This window comes from Notamacropus eugenii, chromosome X (assembly GCF_028372415.1).
Source record: "Notamacropus eugenii isolate mMacEug1 chromosome X, mMacEug1.pri_v2, whole genome shotgun sequence".
Taxonomy (NCBI): domain Eukaryota; kingdom Metazoa; phylum Chordata; class Mammalia; order Diprotodontia; family Macropodidae; genus Notamacropus; species Notamacropus eugenii.
Window position 1 is genome coordinate 102,263,292 of NC_092879.1, and position 19,479 is coordinate 102,282,770.

General features: G+C 51.1%; 1 protein-coding gene across 1 annotated transcript; it reads left to right on the forward strand.

Annotated features, from left to right (window-relative positions):
- Positions 1–1,911: 1,911 nt before the first annotated feature.
- PPP1R3F (protein phosphatase 1 regulatory subunit 3F) lies at positions 1,912–19,479 on the forward strand. The gene is made up of 4 exons (XM_072626176.1): positions 1,912–2,982; positions 10,791–10,846; positions 11,423–11,505; positions 15,465–19,479. The coding sequence occupies exons 1-4, from the start codon at positions 2,024–2,026 to the stop codon at positions 16,404–16,406; spliced, it is 2,040 nt and encodes a 679-aa protein (XP_072482277.1). The 5' UTR covers positions 1,912–2,023; the 3' UTR covers positions 16,407–19,479.

Consider the following 19,479-nt stretch of genomic DNA (forward strand, 5'->3'; position numbering starts at 1 on the left):
CAACAAGTACAATGGTTTTTCAAAGTTTTCTTTTCTTCTTTCCTTAAGCTTCCACCACTCCCTTATTTTTAATTCAATGCCCCTTTCTGTATGTCCCTCAACATGGCTAGATAGCATCCTTTTTTCAGAAGGCTGGATGGCTGGATGTCAGGCTCCTTGGGCTCTCATTCGAAGAGAGATATTTGGCTTTTTCCCTATGCCCTAGGAAATTCATTATTGGGAAAATCTTTGTCATTGTCCAGTCATTTTTCAGTCATGTCTTGCTCTCTGTGACCCCACTTGGGGTTTTCTTGGCAAAGATACTTGTGTGGTTCCAGCTCATTTTACAGATGAGGAAATGAGGCAAATAGGGTACAATGACTTGCATAGCTAGGAAGTGTCTGAGGCCAAATTTGAACTCAGATCCTCTTGACTCCAGACCTGACACTCTATTCACTGCAGCACCCCCTACCTGCCACAGGGAAAATGATAAATGATAGGGAAAAAACCTTATCATGAAATCAACCTTGGTCCTCCCCCTCACCACCATCCTCAGCTCCCGCATCTTATCTGTACTGTGGGACCTCATCATGTTCCTACTCAATTCTAAACTCCTTGAGGGAAAGGGCTATGGTTGCTTTTTCATATGTGTAGGTACTGTGCTTAGCTTATAAAGGGCATTTAATACATACTTCTTAGAGGTTATATAGTGAGAGATTCAGTGTTGTGCTCAAGGTGGATTGTGAGGATTTCCCCAGAAGTGAAACCTGCTCATTGGGGATAAATATGCTAACCTACTGCTCATGGGGCTGGGAGGTGTGTCTGGTGAACTTTAAAGCACCATATTAAAATGGGCTGTACTTCTTTACTTCTTGGGGGCCCTTGGCCAAGTCACACTAAACCCTGCCCCCTCTAATTCCTTTAAGGGGGACCTCAGAGGTGCTCTGGTCCAATTCCTGTATTTTGCAGAAGAGGAAATTTAAGGATGGAATGTGGCCCAGGGGTGCCATGATTTGGCTAAGCTCATCCAGACTGTAAGCAGCAACTAGAATTCCAGGGATGCTGCCTCCCTCCCTAAGGCCACATTTGATGCATTCACTAAACCAATACTGATTATGACTCAACCATAACTCATAATCATAGCTCATGATAGGCTACAGCTCATAAGTCAGCAACGGTCAGGTCTGAAGGCCAGGTCTCTTACCCCCAGTTCAAGGTCCCAGACTCCTCTGTCTCCTTGAGAGGCTCAGGGGTCCTACCCATTGTTTGGCTCTTGGGTCCCTCAAAGCAGCCCCGTCAATGTCCCAAGTCCCCTCTCCAAATGCCTCTCTTTGCCATCACACACCATCAGAGGTGGCTACATGGGCCAACCCCCAAGGCCAGAGCTCTGGGAGTCGGCTGGGGGAGAGGTAGGAACTCTCCCCACATGGGGAACTCTCTCCCCGTCTAGAAAAAGGAAGCAGGGGGAGGGGAAAGAGAGGGGAGTAAGAAAGGAGGGGAGAGGAAGGGAGGAGGAAGGAAGGAGAGGTAAGGAAGGGAGGCGAAAGGAAAAACAAGGCGGCCACGGCCCGCAAGCCTCCTGCCGCCTTCCCCACGTGCCCGTTCGCTTGGCCGCGCAGGCGTCTGAGGCTGGGGGGCGGGCCGGCCTCCGACTCCTCCCCTTCCCCCCTCCCTCTTCTTTCCCCGCCCTTCTTCCGAGGTGAGGCCTCCTCCCTCGGCTGGTCTCCTCGCGCTGCTTTCTCCCATTGGCCTCGTGCCCCGTTCCGTCAACCCCCGCGCGCCCCACACCCCCCTACCCCACCTCCCTTCGCGTTTGCCATCTTCCCATTGGTCTCTGCCCTTAATCTCCCGCCTTCGCTTGCCTGCCATTGGCCGCGTGGCCGCGTCTTGCTCTCGCCTGCGCTTTTCCCCCTCCCCTCTTCTCTCTCCCGCTCCGGCTCCGGCTCCGGCTCCGGCTCCGGCTCCGGCTCCGGCTCCGGCTCCGGCTCCGGCTCGGGGTTCGGGGCCTGGCCTCGTCGAAGGGCCGTCCGGCCCCGCCATCGCCATGGCCCGAGCGGCCCCCCAGGGAGAGCCCCCGAGCCTGGCCGGGGTGCCCCCGGAGCCCGGGCCGCTGCCCCCCGCCGCCGCCGCCTTCGAGGAGCTGGGCGGACCCCCGCGCGGGCCAGAGGAGGGGCCGGGGCCGGGGCCGGGGCCGGGGCCGGGGCCGGGGCAGCCACGGCGCCCCTCGGGAGGACCCCGACGCGTGCTCTTTGCGGACGAGGCCCTGGGGCTGCCCTTGGCCCAGCTGAGGCGCTACCAGCCCTGGGGATGCGCGGGGCTCGGGGGAGGGCCCGACGGTGGCGGTGACGACGACGACGATGACAACGACGACGACGACGACGACGTGTCCCCTGCCGAGCTGGGCCTGAGCGGGAGCACCCCCGGAGCCGGGCCCGGGCCTCCCTTCTATCTGCTGCCCGGCTTTGTGCTGCCCCCGGCCCCCGGGCGCCTGGAACGCCTGCGGGGCTCCATGGTGGAGCTGGAGGACCTGCTGCCCCCTGAGGATCCCGGGGCGCCCGGCCGAGCCCCAGTGCTGCGTGGCCTCATCCGGGTCCTCAACCTGTCCTACCACAAGGCTGTGCACGTGCGTGCCACCCACGACGGCTGGCTCACCTTCCGTGACCACCCAGCCCACTATGTGCCAGGCGGGAGCAGCTCTCCTGAGGACGGGGGGCAGACGGACCGTTTCGCCTTCCAGCTGCCCTTCGAGCCCGCCAGCGTGGGTGCCCAGGTCCAGGACGGTGCCCGCATAGACTTCGTGGTGCGCTACCAGACACCCGAGGCCACCTACTGGGCCAACAACCAGGGCAAAAACTATACAGTGGTGCTGAAGGAGACCTCGGCAGCCCGGGCCAAGGGGCTGGGCCTCCCACGGCCTTCTGTGCCACCCCCAACACCAAAGCACCTACTTTGGGAGGTGGAGACGAAACATCTGAAGAGTTGTATGAAGCCTGTCAGACACAGGTAAACTCGAACTGCAGCGCCCACCCCTGCTTCTGCTCCTTCCCTCCCATACTCAGGGTGGGAGCCCACTAAGGAGTCTGAGGCAGCCATTGCCCTATCCCCTCCCACCCCCCATTAAAAGGGATAAAGCTCTGAGTAAGGGTCAGGTAAATAGGGAGCACAGTGGCTAGAGCACTGGACCTGAGTTCAAATGTGGTCTCAGACACCCCCTAGCAAATCTCTTAGCTCCTCTGTGCCTCAGTTTCCTCATCTGTGACATGGGAATAATAATAATAGCACCTGCCTATTATAGCATGTAAGCTGGCAAGGCTCAAATGAGGTAATATTGTGAAGCAGCAGCCAGTGCTGCAGATGACTGTGGTCGTTGGAGCTGTTGTCTTAACAAGATCTGAACACAAATGTTTTGGGGGGACAGTGAAGAGATGTTAGAGTGAACAGTGTTAGTGTCACTGTCCCAAGTGAAAGAGTAACAACTCAGAAACTGGAAGACCTGGGTTCTTGCTCTGCCTCAGATGCCTGTTGGACCTTCTTGGGCCTCCAGCAGTCTTCTCCTCTGTAAAGTGAATCAAGGTGGGGAACCTGCAGCCTCAAGGCCACATGTGGCCCTCTAGTTCCTTGGGTGTGGCCCTTTGACTGAATCCAAATTTCACAGAACAAATCCCCTTCATAAAAGGATTTGTGCTGTAAAACTTGGACTCAGTCAAAAGGCTGAACCCAAGGACCTAGAAGACCATGTGGGTCCTCTGGGCCACGGGTTCCCCAACCTAGAGTTAGGCAGACAGTGATGAAGTGACTCTTGTGCCCAGTACTGGCTGAGAAAACCAGCCTTGGTGAGCACACCTTCACACATTCAGTGTTGTCTAGTATTTTCCATCATGGCTAATCCCAGCACTGAGAATTCTGTCCCCCACTGGCCGGCTCACTCTTGGACCAAGACCATGCCCACTCCTGTACTCAAAGCCTTTCCAGCCCAGCAGGACTTGCTGAGTAATCCCCATCATGGTCACTGGGTAACATTATATTTGAGAACCAAGGCTTCATGCTTTAGCTGAACCCACACAGGTCACTGTCCTCCAATTGGACACTTGTTCTTTTCTAACATGACAGGCAAATAGATAGAGGACTGGCCTTAGAGGCAGAAAGCCTTGGGTTCCCATCTCACCTCTGACACCTGCTGATTCTGTTACCTTCTCAGTGCTCTTGGCCAATAGTATCAAACTTCAATACAAAGACTTAGAAAACTACAAATTAACGTTATCTAGGTTGTATTAATGTATTTTTCTTGATTTTGTTAAACATTTCCCAGTGACATTTGAATCTGCTCTAGGTAGTTCCCTGAAGATTCAGGGAATAAATTACATAGGAATGGCTAGACTGAGTGGAGCAGATTTCTTCGTTCCCTACACTGATGAAGTCAGTAGTATGGTTCCCCACCCCAAAAGTGCCTTGCACTGCGATAGAAGATGTACTGTTTGGGAAAACCAGTTCTGACCCTCTTGGGGCCCCCAGACTGGTATGAGGGTGTGACCTATGCACAGATAACTAGTCCTGGCTGGAGAGAATGATGGGATGGTGCCTAACCCTGCGAATGAAAGGAGAACTTGACCAGCATGAGATCAGCCTGTCTAGCTTGGTCACCATGTCCTGGGCCCTTGCCAAAATGGCTTTCAGAAGTAGAACCCAAGGTCCAGTAACTTAAGCTCTTGTCTCACTGTGTAACATTGGACAGATTTCTTCTCTCCACCTCATTTTCTTCATCTATAAAATGAGAGTGATCGCCTTTGTACTGTCAGTTTCTCAGGGCCAAGTGCCTGAGATATCTCCTATATTATGGGAGCCCTTGAGGGCAGGAGTGATTTCAGACTAGGCATAGTCTGAAATAGACTTGGATTAGAATTGGATTTGGCATCAGAAACTCCTGGGTTTCAGCCTGAGTAACTGGCCCATAGGTTGTCCTCTCCTCTTTAGCACAGGAAGTAATTTGGCCTGCATGGCCTTGACAGGCCCTTTAAGTTCCAAGAGCTTTTGAAAAATCAGATATGGGAGAAGAAAAGGGAGGAAATCCAACTTACAGCAGAATATCCCATGTGGTTAAGGTGCTTCCCAACAAAGCCTCCACCAGTGCCCACTAAATGCACTGGATGGCAAGCTCAGGTTTGTGAGTATTGGAAAGCCAGCGTGGCAAGTCTTCATTTGGCTGGGTTTGAGTCAGTTTCTACTTTGGAGCCCATCTGAACACTAGATTCAGAAAGCAGAGATCTGAGCTGGACTCTGGGGCTGGTCTGGGTGCTGTGCAAGACACCCAGAGCTCATCTTCTTCCATCTCTACCCGTGCTGACCCGTGTCTGATTCTCTGCTAGCCCCTAATTTCTCTACTGCAAAAAAACATGGAGGGCCTCAGTTTTTTCCCAGACCCAGAGACACATGCGTGCACCTCGTTAGCCAGGGTGTGCATGCAGGAGAGCACTCACTGAGGAGGACAGGATTTCCCTTCTGGTTGCTGGATAACCATAAAAGTGAGAGAGGGAGGAGACTTAGTTTGATACAAACAGTGTACAATAAAAATCAGTGCTGGCACTTGTGTGCTTTCCATGTGTTATCCCATTCAAGCCTTACAGCCCTTGGAGGTGGGTGTGCTTTTACAAATGAGGAAACTGAGGCAGACAGAGGTTGAGTGACTTGCCCCTGGAGTATCTGAGGCAGAATTGGAACTCAGGCCTTCCTGCCTCCTGGTTGAGCATCTCTATCCATTGGGCCACTTGGCTGAGACTCTTCTACCTGACACTCAGGCCTCTACCAGTCGGTGTCATTCTGTGACGTGTGTGGTCAGAGTGAACATGCATGTGTGGGCTCCCCTGTGCCCGGGGCTTTGCTGCTACCATTCCCTAAACCACCCCTTCAGTCACCCTTTAAAGCCTCCCTCCCATCAGTGACCCAGGGAGTGCTTTGTTTTAGAACACTCCAGTGCACTTAATGTAATGTGTGGTCCAGGTCCCTGTGTCTTCCCCTCCCCCATCACTCCCACACTAGGAGTTTGTTGAAGTGGGAGAGGGGGCTTAATCTTATCTAAACTATATACTCTCAGAATTGAGAAAATACAACTCAGTGGCTGTTAATTGAATAAATCTGTTGCTTGTATACTTTAAGATGAAAAATGGCCTAGGCCCAACCTAAATCTAGGATGAGGGGAATGAGCTGTGGATGCAAATGTTGGGGGAAGCAGGGAAGATTTCAGAGGGAGACCCACGTCAGAGTTGGATCCTGGGGTGGGGAAGAAGGGGGTTCTCCACCATTGTGGGTGGAGAACGATCAACCTCGTTCCTCTGGGCCCCAGCTGGTGGGAAGAGCAAAGTTGGAAGAGTTCTCCTACTGTAAAAGGACTACTTTGGGGGGCCATGAGCCCCCAGGCACTGGTGCTTTCCCAGTAGATGCTTGTTCAGGGGCAGGTCAGGTAGGAGTTGGTTTCTCGTGATGGGAATGTGAGACTGGGCGGTAGGAAGCTTTTGAGAGACCATCGTGCTCTGTGTCCGGGGTGGACCACTTTGACTTTTGGCCAGGTCAGGAGATGAGTGTGGGTTGTATCTTAAATGTGTTTGAAATGGATTGTCCTGGGCCTAGTGGGCAGAGTTGTACTCCTCTCCCTGTGTCTGTAGACGTGGGAGTCAGGAAAAAGGACCTTCTGTTTTAGCATGGATTACTATGAGAGGAACGTCCATTTCTCCTGTTTCCCAAGAAGTCCCACAGATATTCAGAAAGTGGAGATAAAAGGAAGAGCCCTGAGGTTTCTCCTTCCTCCTCCCAAGGGTTCTCAGTCTCTGCTATCCTGTGGGCTCCTTCTCCATTCTCAGAGCTTCTGTTGTGGAGGCTGTGATGCTTCCAGCCACCAGTCACCCACTAGTGATCTGAGAACCAGAGCTGGGCCTGCTGCTTCAAGGCAGTCATGAAGCATTTATTAAGCTCTTACCATGTGCTTAAACTCTGGGGATTAAAGGCAAGGTGAAAGCCAGCCCCTGCTGTCAAGGATCTCCAAGCCCAGCCACCAACTATGATGTTCAAACAAGCTTTCTCCAGGATGAATAGGAAATGGTCTGCAAAGAAAAGGCCCTGGGAATGTTGCCTGGAAAAGTGGGATTTCCTTTGGGACTTGAAGGAATCTGGGAGCCAGAGCATTCCAGACCAGAAAAAATGCCTGGAGCCTTGTTTGAGGAGTAGCCAGGAGGCCTGGGTCACTGGATCAACTGAGTTTACTGAGCAGGGCCTCTGGGGGGCACGGTCGGACCTGAGCTTTAGGAAGCTCACTTTGGTGGGGAGAGATTGAGGCAGGTTATCAGGGCCTACACCAGGGTGGGGCGGACATGCTTTTTTGAAACGTCCGTGACTCCACTTTCCCATGGTACAGACTGTTTCCTCACTCAGGTTACCGTGTGCCCCATACAACCCTGTTCGCACACTTATCAGTCAGTGCTTCTTGCCTTGTCTGTGAATCTTCTCTTTTCTTCTGTGACCTAAGCACCTCGAAAGCCACCTGAGCTGATGGCATCAGAGAGACTCTTGGAGGAAACAGCAGAGGCTGATTCTTCAGTGTGGAGGCACGCTTCTCTTCTCTTTCATTGTTTTTTCCACAGCCTCTTAGAAATGGTCACATCTGGCTCTTTTCCCTTTCAAGTGAAATCTCTGTGGTTGCTTCTTTCTTGTCTGTCCCCACTGTCTAGAAGCTCCTAAGTTGCCACACTTTACTCTCAGCTCACCCCCTCATCTCCTGCCTGCCAGGTTTTCCCCTCCTAGCTGCTAGAAATGATCTTCAGACTGCTGTGAGAGCACCTTGATTTCCATAATTAAGAGACTAGGTTGGAGGGAGAAAGGTGACCTGGCAGTTTAATCAGCTGATCATTGAACAAGCATTTCTGAAACCCTCACTGTGTGCCAGGTACTGGCAGAGCCAAAGCAGTCTGTGGGGCAGAGGTGGTGGGTACCTGGGAAGCCTTCATGTTGAAAATAACCTTGGATCTGAGCTTTGAAGGAAGCTAAGGCTTGTAGGAGACCATGAGGAGAGAGGACATTCTAGGCGTGTGGGATATGCAAAAGAAAGAGGCAGAAGTCTAGTGTGGCTGGAGAAAAAGAAGGCAGGGGCCAGGCTGTGAAGGGTCTTCGTTGCTGGACCAGGGAGTTTGGATTGCATTCTACAGGGAACAGTGCACTGTAGTGACTAGGAGCATTGGGGCCGAGGCTATGCATAGAAGGAAACATCCAGCCTGTGAGTGCCTGCCCTCAAGGAGCTCACAGGGTTAGACACGCAAACAGCCAGCTGCAAAGGCGCGGTCAGGAAAAGTGAGAGAATCAGCAGAAGGAAGGCAGTGACAGCAAGAGGAAGAGGAACAATGTCCTGGAGAAAGGAAGCCAGGGAGGGCAGGAGGAGGAGATGAGGAGGGAGAGGATTCTGAGCATGGAGCACAGCCAGTGCACATGCTCAGAGTCAGGGAATGGAGCTGCGGGGAGGCCAGTATCCAAGTACAGTAGGAGGGGGCCAGGTTTGAAGAAAGCTAAGCAGAGGATTTTATATTTGCTGCTAGAGGCCCAGAATGCTCCTTCACCCTGACCTCTTAGCATTTGAACTTGGGGTTTGAGAAAATGAAAGACATTTTTTAGATATGAGACTTTCAAAGTGCTGATCTGCCAGAGCTCGAGGCCCCCAAACGATGGCCTTCTAGTATTCGTCTGCATCAGACCTTCCGATGAGGCCCATTTTCCGTTTTCTCTCCTCATTGCAGTTATGTGATCTTGGGCTGGTGGCTTCAGTCAGATGGGGACTAGAATGCAGGGCTTTCCTGGTTCCCAGGGCTCTTTTCACCGCTTCTGTGTCCTACTATTGCAAAGAACAGTACCTGCGACGGGCCTGGGTGTTTTCTCACTCCATGCTTCTTTTGCTTCTGGGGTGTTGAGTGTGATGAGGTAGAGGCCAGAGGCTCTGGGTGAAAGGTGGTACAGGGTCAGGACACTCAAGTAGCTAATCTCTAGGCCAGTGCTCTGCTTCCCACCAGACTTCCGTTTGTCTCCAGTTCTGCGTATGCACACCTGATTCCAGTTGTCTGTGCCCTCCTGGGACCATCTGAGAGAGGACATCGGGCTGGACAGTTCACATGGAGCAAGATCGAATCTGTCCAGCTGACGATCAGCTCAAAGTGGAGTTGGCTGGTGATGGCCCCATGTCCGTGTGGGGGGAGGAGGGCCCCACTGGGCCCCAGATTGCTGTTTCATGTTCCTTCCCTGACTTGGACAAAAGCACAAACAGTGGAGGCAGCACAGGGCAGCCTTGCTGGACTCGGGCAGGACTCACACCGACCACAGATTGACTTCATTTTCAAACGTCATGGTATCTGTGTTTCATTGCCTTGTTATTTATTTTGTTAAACTCTCTGGAGTGCTGTGGGCCCACTTGCTGACTGTGAACCCTGTTCTTGACAGCTTTGGGCGAGAGCCTTGAGCTGAATCAAATTAGAAAAAGATCTGAGGGTTTTAGTGGAAAGGCCCAAGCATGCTCATATGAACTCAGTGCATTAAGACAACCAGAAAGCGGCTGTCCTTCCGTCCTCTGCCCTTGTCCCAACTCATGTCAGATATTGAATTGAGCAGCAGATGGATTGAGGCCACATTGAAGCAACTGGGATTGTCTATAATGTGAAGGCAAGACCCAGGAGGATCATGGGAACTAGACTGAAGTGTTTGGAGGAGCAGGCACAAGGGGCTTCTTGGTGAAGATTCAAATCCTTTGAAGACCTTTCCCCCTTGACTGTTGTCCTCAGGCTTCAGCCCCACTGTTCCAGTCTCGCTTTCCCTGCCACTGGGATTAGAGACTAGAAGTGCTTGGATGGGAGTCACTGTGGGCTGTGATGGTGAGACCAAAGATCTCCAAGGGCGAGAGCAGACTCAGGATATCGCTACCAGACCTGGACGCTTTGCCAGTCACCAGGACGCACAACCCTTCTCTGAGGAGGTGTGTGGACAAGGAAGTCTCTCAGCTACATCTTAATAAACCATGGAGACAAAAAAGAGTAGATTCGTTGTAAAAAGTAAATTTGTAAATACAGTTGTTCAGCCAAGAGCCCAACGGTCTCAGATTTAGGGGTGGTAGGAGACCAGGTGAAGCTTTCCTTTTCATATGGTGTATACCCCCCCTTTTTGAGGCAATTGGGGTTGAGTGACCAGTAAAACACAGCTAGTAAGTATTTGAGGTCGGATTTGAACTCAAGTCCCTCTGACTTCAGGGCCAGTGTGCCCCCAATATTGCCCCCCACAGTCTGCTTTGCTTTTTTTTTCTCCTTATACTTCTAGATCAGAATTGGCTTGGGGCCAGTAGCTGAGGAAGCTCCTGATGCTGGCAGAGTGTCTGGACTGAGTGCCCTCTTATGAGCACTTGGCTGGTGGCACCAATCTATACCCTCTTCCTGCTTTTCTGCAATGAGCTGGGTGCAAAGAGTGTACCATCTGTCATGCCGATGATTCTTACAACACACCCTCATTGCTAGGTGCGGTTAGCTTAGTAAACAGGTGATGTCAGAGAAGATGGCATCTGACAGAAAAGGGAGGGATGGTAGTCTGGCAAAGGCAGTAGAAGCCACGTTTGAGGGGCAGAGCACAGAGCAGTGAGAGATGAGACTTGAAATATAAAGACCTTGAATGCCCAGCAGTGGTGAGTGGTGCGGATGGCCAGGGCTCTACTTCAGAAACATCGTAGTGCTGGTGTGGAGGGGCAGAGAGACAGACCTCCAAGGTAGAGAATGTGTCCACTTTCCTCTCTCTACCTCCCACAGGCAGACTGAGGAGGACCTCAGAAGAGAGAATGTAGGTGACCCTGGCTCTTCGATGGGTAAGTGACGGGGCAGTGTGATGATGACACTGGTGTTGTTTTGCTACCCTGCCTCTCATCTCCTTATGAGTTTTACACAAATTCCCCTGCAGTCTCAGAAATTCCCTGGTTATAGAGTGGGAACCTCACCAATTTGGGAGTTGAATGGACTGTTTACTGTGAAAAAAGAAGACTGGTAAGTCTAGGCACAGGCATATCTCTGATAAAGCCTTTTGGGGAAGGAGGGCAGGGAGTCACCCATCCTGGTGACCTGGGCCAACTTTTCCACTGACACTTCCTGATATGAAGCTGTCACTGATGGTGAACACTGGCACTTGGGGCCATGACACCTTGGGTTTCATGGATGAATGGACAGTTTGTCTGGTGGGCTTTGAAGATGGAGAAGGGTGTTGGAAACCAAGGCAGGCAGTCTCTTGGTGGGGCGGCAGGAGTGGGGAGATTTTCTCTCCAGAGGTAGCTGTGCCCTCCCCATTCCCTGTGGGTTTCTCATACAGTGACTAGTTTTGAAAAGAATCTGTTGACATGAAGTCACCGAAATGCAGCATGACCTCTCCTTCCTACCTTTTTCTCTTTCAGAATGCCCTGATGATGGGGACAGGGGTTCAGGGAGCATATTACTGACACATCTGCCACTCCAGCCAGGGTCACAGATAATACAGGTAAGAGACAGTAGCATCCCCATGACATTAGCCAAATACACACATGGACCCTTGTGGTAATGTGCCTCACATGTCGATGGGCAACCTTCCAGGATGCCCAGGGACAAAACACCACCAGGGGAGCTGGCCTCCACCTTTGTCCTTAGCTCTCCCAGTAGCTTAGGCTGGGGGTCTAGTGAGAGGTTGGCACAGCCTAAGGAAGACTGTCTTCCCCATCAAGATCGGCCGAGGGAGTGAGGTGCCCTCTGGTCACTGGAGGTGTCCAAACAGAGATCTGGGATGGGTGGAGAGCACTCCTGCTCCTGCAGCTGTGAAACTTCAGGATTTCTGAATGGCCCAGTTCTGTGGCTAACAAACCTTCCCTTATTTAAAGCCTCTTACTCTGATGCTCCTTCCATCCCCAACTCCTCTTGGCTGACACTGAATATTATAATACTATCTGGCATTTCTATAGAGCCTTCTATGTGCCAGGCCCTGTGCTGAGCACTTTACATATAGCACCTCGTCTAATGCTCACAACTTTGGAAGTTGGGGCTATTACTATCCCCATTTTACAGTTGAGGAAACTGAGGCAGACAAAGGTGAAGTGACTTACCCAAAGTCTCACAGCTAGTATCTGAGGGCAGATTTGAGCTCAGGTCATCCTGACTTGACTACAAGCTCTGTGCACTGTAACGCCCCCTGGAGCTGTGCCCTGCCATATTACATGCCTGGCCATACTTTATAATACTAGTTTCACCTCTCAAATACCGACACCTTGGACAAAGTGGCACGAGAAGGGATCTCTCTCCCTCTGCAGCCTCTTCTCCTTTCCACATTTATTACCCAATCCTGATGGCTCACAGTCTTCCTCTGCTGCACAGTTCCTGCCCTTAACTAAGGGACTTCAGCATGCCATATGCCCCCCCCCTGCAACATGCTTGCTGTGCCCACCTCAGCTATGTTCTTGATCTTGCTGTTGGCCATGGATGGTCCACGTCCATGTCCAGGAATTCAGAAGTTCCCTTATTGGATCATCTTCTCTCCTTCCGTGTCTCTCTCTGCAACACTCTTCCTAAACCCATTCTTGGTCCTTCCTTCGATGCTCACTTCTTTCCATTCATTACTCTATCTCTGTCTTATGATCAACCAACTCCACTCTTGACCTCCCGTCAGCAGCTTAGACCTAGAGACGTAGCAGGAGATTTGGGGCCATAGACCTTGACTTAATGAACCTCTAGAGCAAGACTTGGAGAAATGTAGAGGCTTAATGTTTTAGAGGGCTAAGATTAAAAAAAAAACACCCCAGAGACTTGGAGACTCCTGAAGACATACTGACCATGTCTCTGAATCTTTGCAAGGTTTTATTTCCAGCTGTGAACCAAGAGTTTGAGACCCACAAGATGAGAGGCTAAAGAGTTAGACCTAGAAAGAGGCAGCAAAGCCTTCAGCTTGAGCCTTTGAGCCAAGGGTTAAGTCATAGGTTCTAGATCTCAGGATTCAGCCTGTCTTTTGGTTTTCTTTGTATCCCCACTGCTTAACACTGTGTCAGGAACATAGTAGGTGCTTACTTGAAGCTTGTGGACTGATTAGAATCTCCCTTTACCACCATCTTCCTTTGAGGTTCATTCAGTCCCTATTCAAACCCACTCCAGATTCTGGTAGCTTCTACTTCCTGTGACCTTCTCTTTCACCTCACTTCGTCCACACTCTAAGATTCTCCCATCCTTGACCATCATATCCCCTGCTCACAAATTCTGATGTGGTTTTATCTGCTCCAAACCTGGTTACACTTTCTTCCTTTTTTCTCTGTCTTGACCCTTTGATGAAGCAGCCCCTTGTTGGACCACTGATCTCACTTCACCAGGTGTGTTTGGGATCATTCGCACTCTGCTCCTTTTGCTTGTGTTCACACACTTGCTGAGAAATTCACAAAACTGGTTTTTTTGTGATACTTAATCTCAACTGGGCCACCACTGCAGCAGGGCAATCCTCTCACACCTCCCTCATCAACTCCCTCTCCCCCTCTCCACAGAAACTCTTCCAAATCTTTAAATCCTTAAAAATCTCCCATGGGTCTTTTGTGCCTGTCCCAATTGCCTCATTTCATTGGAAAATATTGAGACCATTTTTTGCCTTGAGCCCCCTCTGCTTCCCTCTTCCTCATCTCTCATCACTCAGATGCCTTCCTTCACTTGTCTCCCATGCAGAGGTGGCCCTTCCTCCTTGCCAATGTGCCCCCCACACACGCATCCTGACCCCACCCTAGCTTCTCTAGTAGATTGCCCCCTCTGCCACCCCCACTTTCTCACTTTTATTCAATCTCCCCGTCTCCTGGCCTCTCTCCTGCTGTCTACAAACATGCCTGTGTTTCCCCAATCCTCAGAAAGCCTTCACTCGATCCATCCGTCCCTGCTGGTTCCCCTCAAGTATCTCTCTTCTCTTGTAAGGTGCGCTTACTTCCTCTTCTGTCCCTCTCTTACTCCTCTGAACTCAGCATTCCCAAGGGACTGCGATTGAGTCCTCATCCTTCCTGACCTCTCTCCACCCTTGGAAACGTGCTCAGGCAGGACATTGCTGTGCATCTCCTAAAGCCCAGACTTCTTAGCCTGCCACTTGAAGCTGGCGCCAGTCTTTGATCCTTTCTGGAACCATCTCTTTCTCTCAATGGAACCACTGCCCCCCCTTCCATATTTTGTGTCTCTGCATCTGCTGATTCCTTATGCTTTGGGTGCCGGCTTCTGAGAATCAGTGTCATTGTTACTTCTGGAAACAGGTTCCCCACCTCCATGTAGGACTGAGCTCTTCTCGGGCTTTCCTCCAGCTTTACAAAGGGGCATTGCTCACAGTGACCCTCGGAAATGACTAGTACAATGACCTAATGCTGTGGCTGTGTTCAGACGACAAACTGATGAGCCAAGAAAAAGGGAGTTTTTGACAAGGAGAAGGCTTTGCTTGAGAACCTTGCACCATTGTGATCATCATTGCATATTCATTTCCATTTTAAATAGACCCAGGATCTCACTGGGCTGAATTGATTTACACTTAAATCCGTTATAGTAGAACTAAGGGAAAAGGGCTCCTATGGTTACAGACGATTCACATTTGCAAAGTTAGGACAACTCTGTAACATAGATAGTACAAAGATAATTATTCCCATTTTACAGATGAGGAAGCGGGGGCTTACAGAAGTCAAATGACTTGCCTCATGTCACAAAAGTGCAATTCAAATACAGATCTCCTGGCTCCCCGTTGGCCACTTTGCTATTTTATTAGCAGCAGCAGTGTGTTGGGGGTGATCTGGGGAGGGGGGAGCCTGCCTAGTTAAGTGCAAAACTTTTAAAGCCAGACACCATGGCCAGGCACTTGTTTGTTAGGTGAGAGGTTCCCATCAGCCACAGGGAGAGCCAGAGAATTCATTTCCACTAAATCAGAAGTTGACAAGATGTCATCATTTAGTCAGGGGGCCCAGACAGGAGGAGCTTGTGTCCAAGGGCCTCCAGACGGCTGCCCCCAAACCTTCTGCAGGAAAACAAATCCACCGTACATGGTAGGCACTGCCCTTGGCTCCTTCTCTTATCTGTTGAGTCTCCTCCTCCTCTTCTTCCTCCTCCTGCTCCTCTTCCTCCTCTTCCTTTTCCTTCTCTTCTTCTTTTTCTTCCTCTTCCTCTTCCTCCTCTCTCTCTCTCTCTCTCTCTCTCTCTCTCTCTCTCTCTCTCTCTCTCCTTTCCAGAGGAGGGCACTGAAGGCCAGAGGGGTCATGAGTGTTTGGGATGGTTCTGAACTTGGGCTTCCTTGACTCCATGGCCTTCTTTGGCCAGAGGGAGCTGGTTCCTGTTTGCTGAGTGACTCCCAAGGTCCTTAGCTACTTAATGGGGGTTAGGGAATGGGGCACCTAGGGTGGAATGTATCCTGATTTTCTTTTCCCTTTTTTTCCCTCACTTCTGTCCCTCTTCCCTCCTCACCTCCCATGACCCTAGGTCTCAGATGTCGCAGGGGCTAGCTCTCCAGAAAACAAAGGCTCTCCCCTGTTCGTGCCCGAGTCGTTCCTGGCATCCGCACAGTGCCCCACCACTGAGCTCCCCACTTCTGTGCTGAGCTTGGTGCCAGATCGGGAAGGAGCCCGGGGAGGCCCCTTGTTGGGGGCAGAGGAAGGGGCACTATCAGAGTGGGGGAGTCCTGCGGGTGAGTGGCCAGACTTGTTCGGGTCCGACGAGGCCCAGACTGAGGACGCCGTGGATGTGGAGCTAGAGCAGCTCTACCTCACCCACCTGAGGCGCTTGAGGGCCGCGGAGGTGGCTGACCCTGACCAAGATGTCTTCCTCAAGTGGATGGGGCCAGAGAGAGCCTTGAACAGCTCTCTGGCAGAGGAAATCACCTTGCACTACGCCATGCAAAGTGTGCAGGACATGGTGGAGCTCTTTGAAGATGCTAAAGAAGGTAGTAGCACATTTGAGGAGCTGGGGACATCTTCTGGGGCGGAGGAGGAGGAGGAGGAAGAGGAGGGGGGAGAAGAGGAGCCCAGAGAAGGAGACACCCTGAAGGAATCCCCTCCTGGTATCGTCACTGGCATGTGGCTGGTACGACAGCATCCAGGCTTCGTCTTGGTAAAGGATGGGCTGAGTCAGGACTCGGAAGAAGAGGAAATCCTGGGGTCTGGCTGGTCATGGGCCAAGAAGCCGGCAGATCCCGAGAAAGAATGTGGCCAGATCAAGGCCGAAGGGCCCAATAGCATCCCAGAGCAGAAGCCTTGTGGCCTTGCCCAAGGGGGAGGCCTCTGGGAATTCCCGGGCCAGCTGCGAAGGGCTCTCAGCCAGTCTCTGTGCGTGCTGGGTCTGCTGGTCTTCCTGCCTATTGTGTGGAACACCTGCATGGCCTTTATGGGTCTGGCCTTTTATCTCTCTCTGGCCTGGTTCTCTTAGATGGCCATGTGGGGGGGGGGGGGGTGGCAGGCAGAGGCCTGGCAGTAATAATTGCAAAAACCATGGATGGCTCCAGACTCCAGAGGCCATGTCCTCTGTGAGAGGTTAGTGGAAGAAGAAACCTGTTAGACACACAGGCTCCAGTTAGGCCTACACACATCTACACAGACACAGACAGTATACACGTATATATAGACCTATGTGCACACGCGTGTGTGGCATCATGTGGTAGGTGGGGATGGAACAGGGAAAAACATCAGGAATTGGTCTCTTTGCTCTATTTCTTACTAAACAACTTCCAGAGAAACCAGCAGGAGTTTTTGGCAGTAAGTTTGTGGAGTTCCCCCCAAAGTCTCCATCTCGCCATTTCTGTGATAGTTTGAATGGCAGCTGGAAGGACGAGTTGGACTTGGATGGCTTTGCTTTTTCTTACTCTTCCAGGCACCTGTTTGGGGGCACTTGAGGCCATGACTACAGGTCCCAGGCTTAGGCCATGGCATAAAAACCCTCTTAGGTGGTGACATGGGACCAACTCCACCAACGGTTTGCTTGGCTGAAGTCAGGGTGAATTGGGGGAAAGAAGCAGACCCCAACCTTGACTTGTCATTCAGTCAGTCCAGCAGGCTGCGGGCAGGCATTGAGTGCTCTCTGGAGGGGCAGCCACTGCTTCCTATTCCATTTGTGGACAAGAAGGTTTCTTTCTTCCCTGAATTCCCTTCACCCCATACCCCATTGTGCCCAGTTTGGTCCTCTCCCATATGGATAGCCTCTGGGAAACAGTTATTTGACCTTCCTGGAGGATCTGCATTATCTGCTTCCACAAGCAAATCAGAATTTGGTGGGTTTTTTTAAGTGGAAGATTACCAACCAGAGACAGAGCAGATAGGGTTACTGATTATTCCTTGCGAGAGGACCTCAGTCTCGAGATTTCTTGATTGCTCGGAAGCCCCTGAGCCCAGGCCTCTTGGTTTAGGGATGAGTATCTGGTCACCTTCCATCATGGCCAAACATCAGCAACCTCAATTCCCTGAAAGTTGGCCAGAGGACCCTTGGCTTGGGATGAGCACGTGGGTGGTCTGAAAGATTTGGATCCCTTATTTTTCAGAAACCAGCTGCTGTGTAGGCTCAGCTTGAAAGCGAGGTGTGACTTAGGCAGGGTCTCATGCCAAAGGCCAGATGGCAGGGCTTCTGGGGGAAAGAGCTAAACTGAGGTCAAGTATTGGCTGAGGCCAGAGGCTCCTACTCTGGAATGCAGAAGGAAATGCCAACTTTGTTAGAAGGGAATAACAAGGAAGATGTAAGCTTTTTTCCCACCCCCAAAATCCCTAAGACACCCTCCCTGCCAGATGAGGGGAGGCCGCCTCACCATCCCCCATCCCTCTTGTTTTGATAGGACGTCTTGGTCTCTTCTTTGGCCTCCCTCCCACATGTTGTTGCCTATTCATCTGCTATGTTGTAGACGCTGTGCCAAGCGCATGGGGCTCAGTTTAGTAGGGGAGAAAGCAATACGATGTACACTGTATAAACACTCTGGGCCTAGGAAGGGAAATCATGGGGAATGATGAGGGGCTTCAGTGCTCTGAAGGGGGCTGTAATGATGGCACACTGAGCTTTTCAAGGAACAAGGATTTGAGCACCCCATTTTCATGTAGTTCATATATGTGGGGCTCTCTTCTGTGGTGAGTTCAGTCATTTCAGTAGTATTCTTCATGACCCCATTTGGGGTTTTCCTGGCAAAGATACAAGAGTGGTTTGCCATTTCCTTCTCCAACTCATTTTATAGATGAGGAAACTGAGGCAAACGGGATGCAGTGACTTGCCCAGGGTCACAGCCAGATTTGAACTCCAGAAGATGAGTCTCCCTGACTCTGGGCCCAGTGGCACTCTATCCACTGCAGGGTCACATAGCTACCCATTGTTATGTGAGAGATTGCATCCTATACCCTGTTGCCACAAGGGACCCTAGGTGAGATGTGCCCAAGGCCTCTCCTGTGCCTCAAGTTGCAGAAGATCCCTTGCTTCTCAGCCTTCCGGAAAGTAGCTCCATTCCCCACTGCTGACCATGCCAAACAAATCTACTGATTCTTGCATTGGAGGCCTTCACAAGTCTCTTCTTATGTTGTTTTCCTCCAAGCACTCTGTGGTCAAGCCAAATGTGTGTGCACTCCAGCCCTCGGATCTTGTTCTGCTCTCTCTTGCCAGAGAGACAAATTTCTGTGCATCTGTTAAGGCTGACCTTCCTAGCACATGTAGATCATAGTGGCTCCCCCAGTTCAACTATAAGCCCCTTAAGAGCAGGACCTGTGGCAGCCTGTTTTTTCATCCACAGTATATTACCATACACACAGTAGTGGGTTAATAAGTTTATCAAGTTGAAGATCCTTTGAGGGTTTAATATGTTCCACTTCCCTGTTTTTCCCTCTGTAAGTCCATCCCTGTCTGTGTCCATGTCCCTATCTTTATCTTTCCCTGTGTGTCCCTCCTTGTCTCTCCATCCATATCTCTGTCTTGGTCTATCCATCTGTGTCCATGCCTATGTCTGTGTCTTCTTTCCTTATCTCTGTCCATATCTATCCATTTTAGTGTGCCCATGTCCATCTGTCTCTGTGTCTGTTTCTTTGCCTGTGTCCATGTCTGTCCATTTCTGTGTGTCTCTCTGAAGACCTCAGTCCAGGGCTCTAAAAGGGAATCTAGAGGAGATCTGGGGAGTTCCTCGGTCTTTTATGGGGGCTTCCTAGGAGCCACAATACTTCCTGTGCCCAAGATGGACATGCTGCTTGCTGCTACTCAATTTATCTCTGGTATGAGAGTGGGGATGAGATCAGGAAATCTGGCCCTTGACCCTGTACACTTCCTTCAGCACTTCATGGACTAGATACAGGAATAGTAGCAGTCAATTCATACATTCCTTTGGGTCCATATGGATGAGTTTTAGAGACCAGAAAATCTCCCAAGATAGATGAGCCATGGAAAATAGAAGAATTCCTGGCTTAGAACATCCTGACCTTCGGCTGCCTCTGCATCCTCAGCACTGTGACTGTGTCCAAATAAATTCCCAAATCTCAGCTCCTTA

Coding starts and splice junctions, on each gene's coding strand:
- PPP1R3F (XM_072626176.1), top strand. CDS start 2,024: ATGGCCCGAGCGGCCCCCCAGGGAGAGCCCCCGAGCCTGGCCGGGGTG. Junction 2,983..10,790: donor ATGAAGCCTGTCAGACACAG/GTAAACTCGAAC, acceptor TACCTCCCACAG/GCAGACTGAGGAGGACCTCA. Junction 10,847..11,422: donor TGACCCTGGCTCTTCGATGG/GTAAGTGACGGG, acceptor TTTCTCTTTCAG/AATGCCCTGATGATGGGGAC.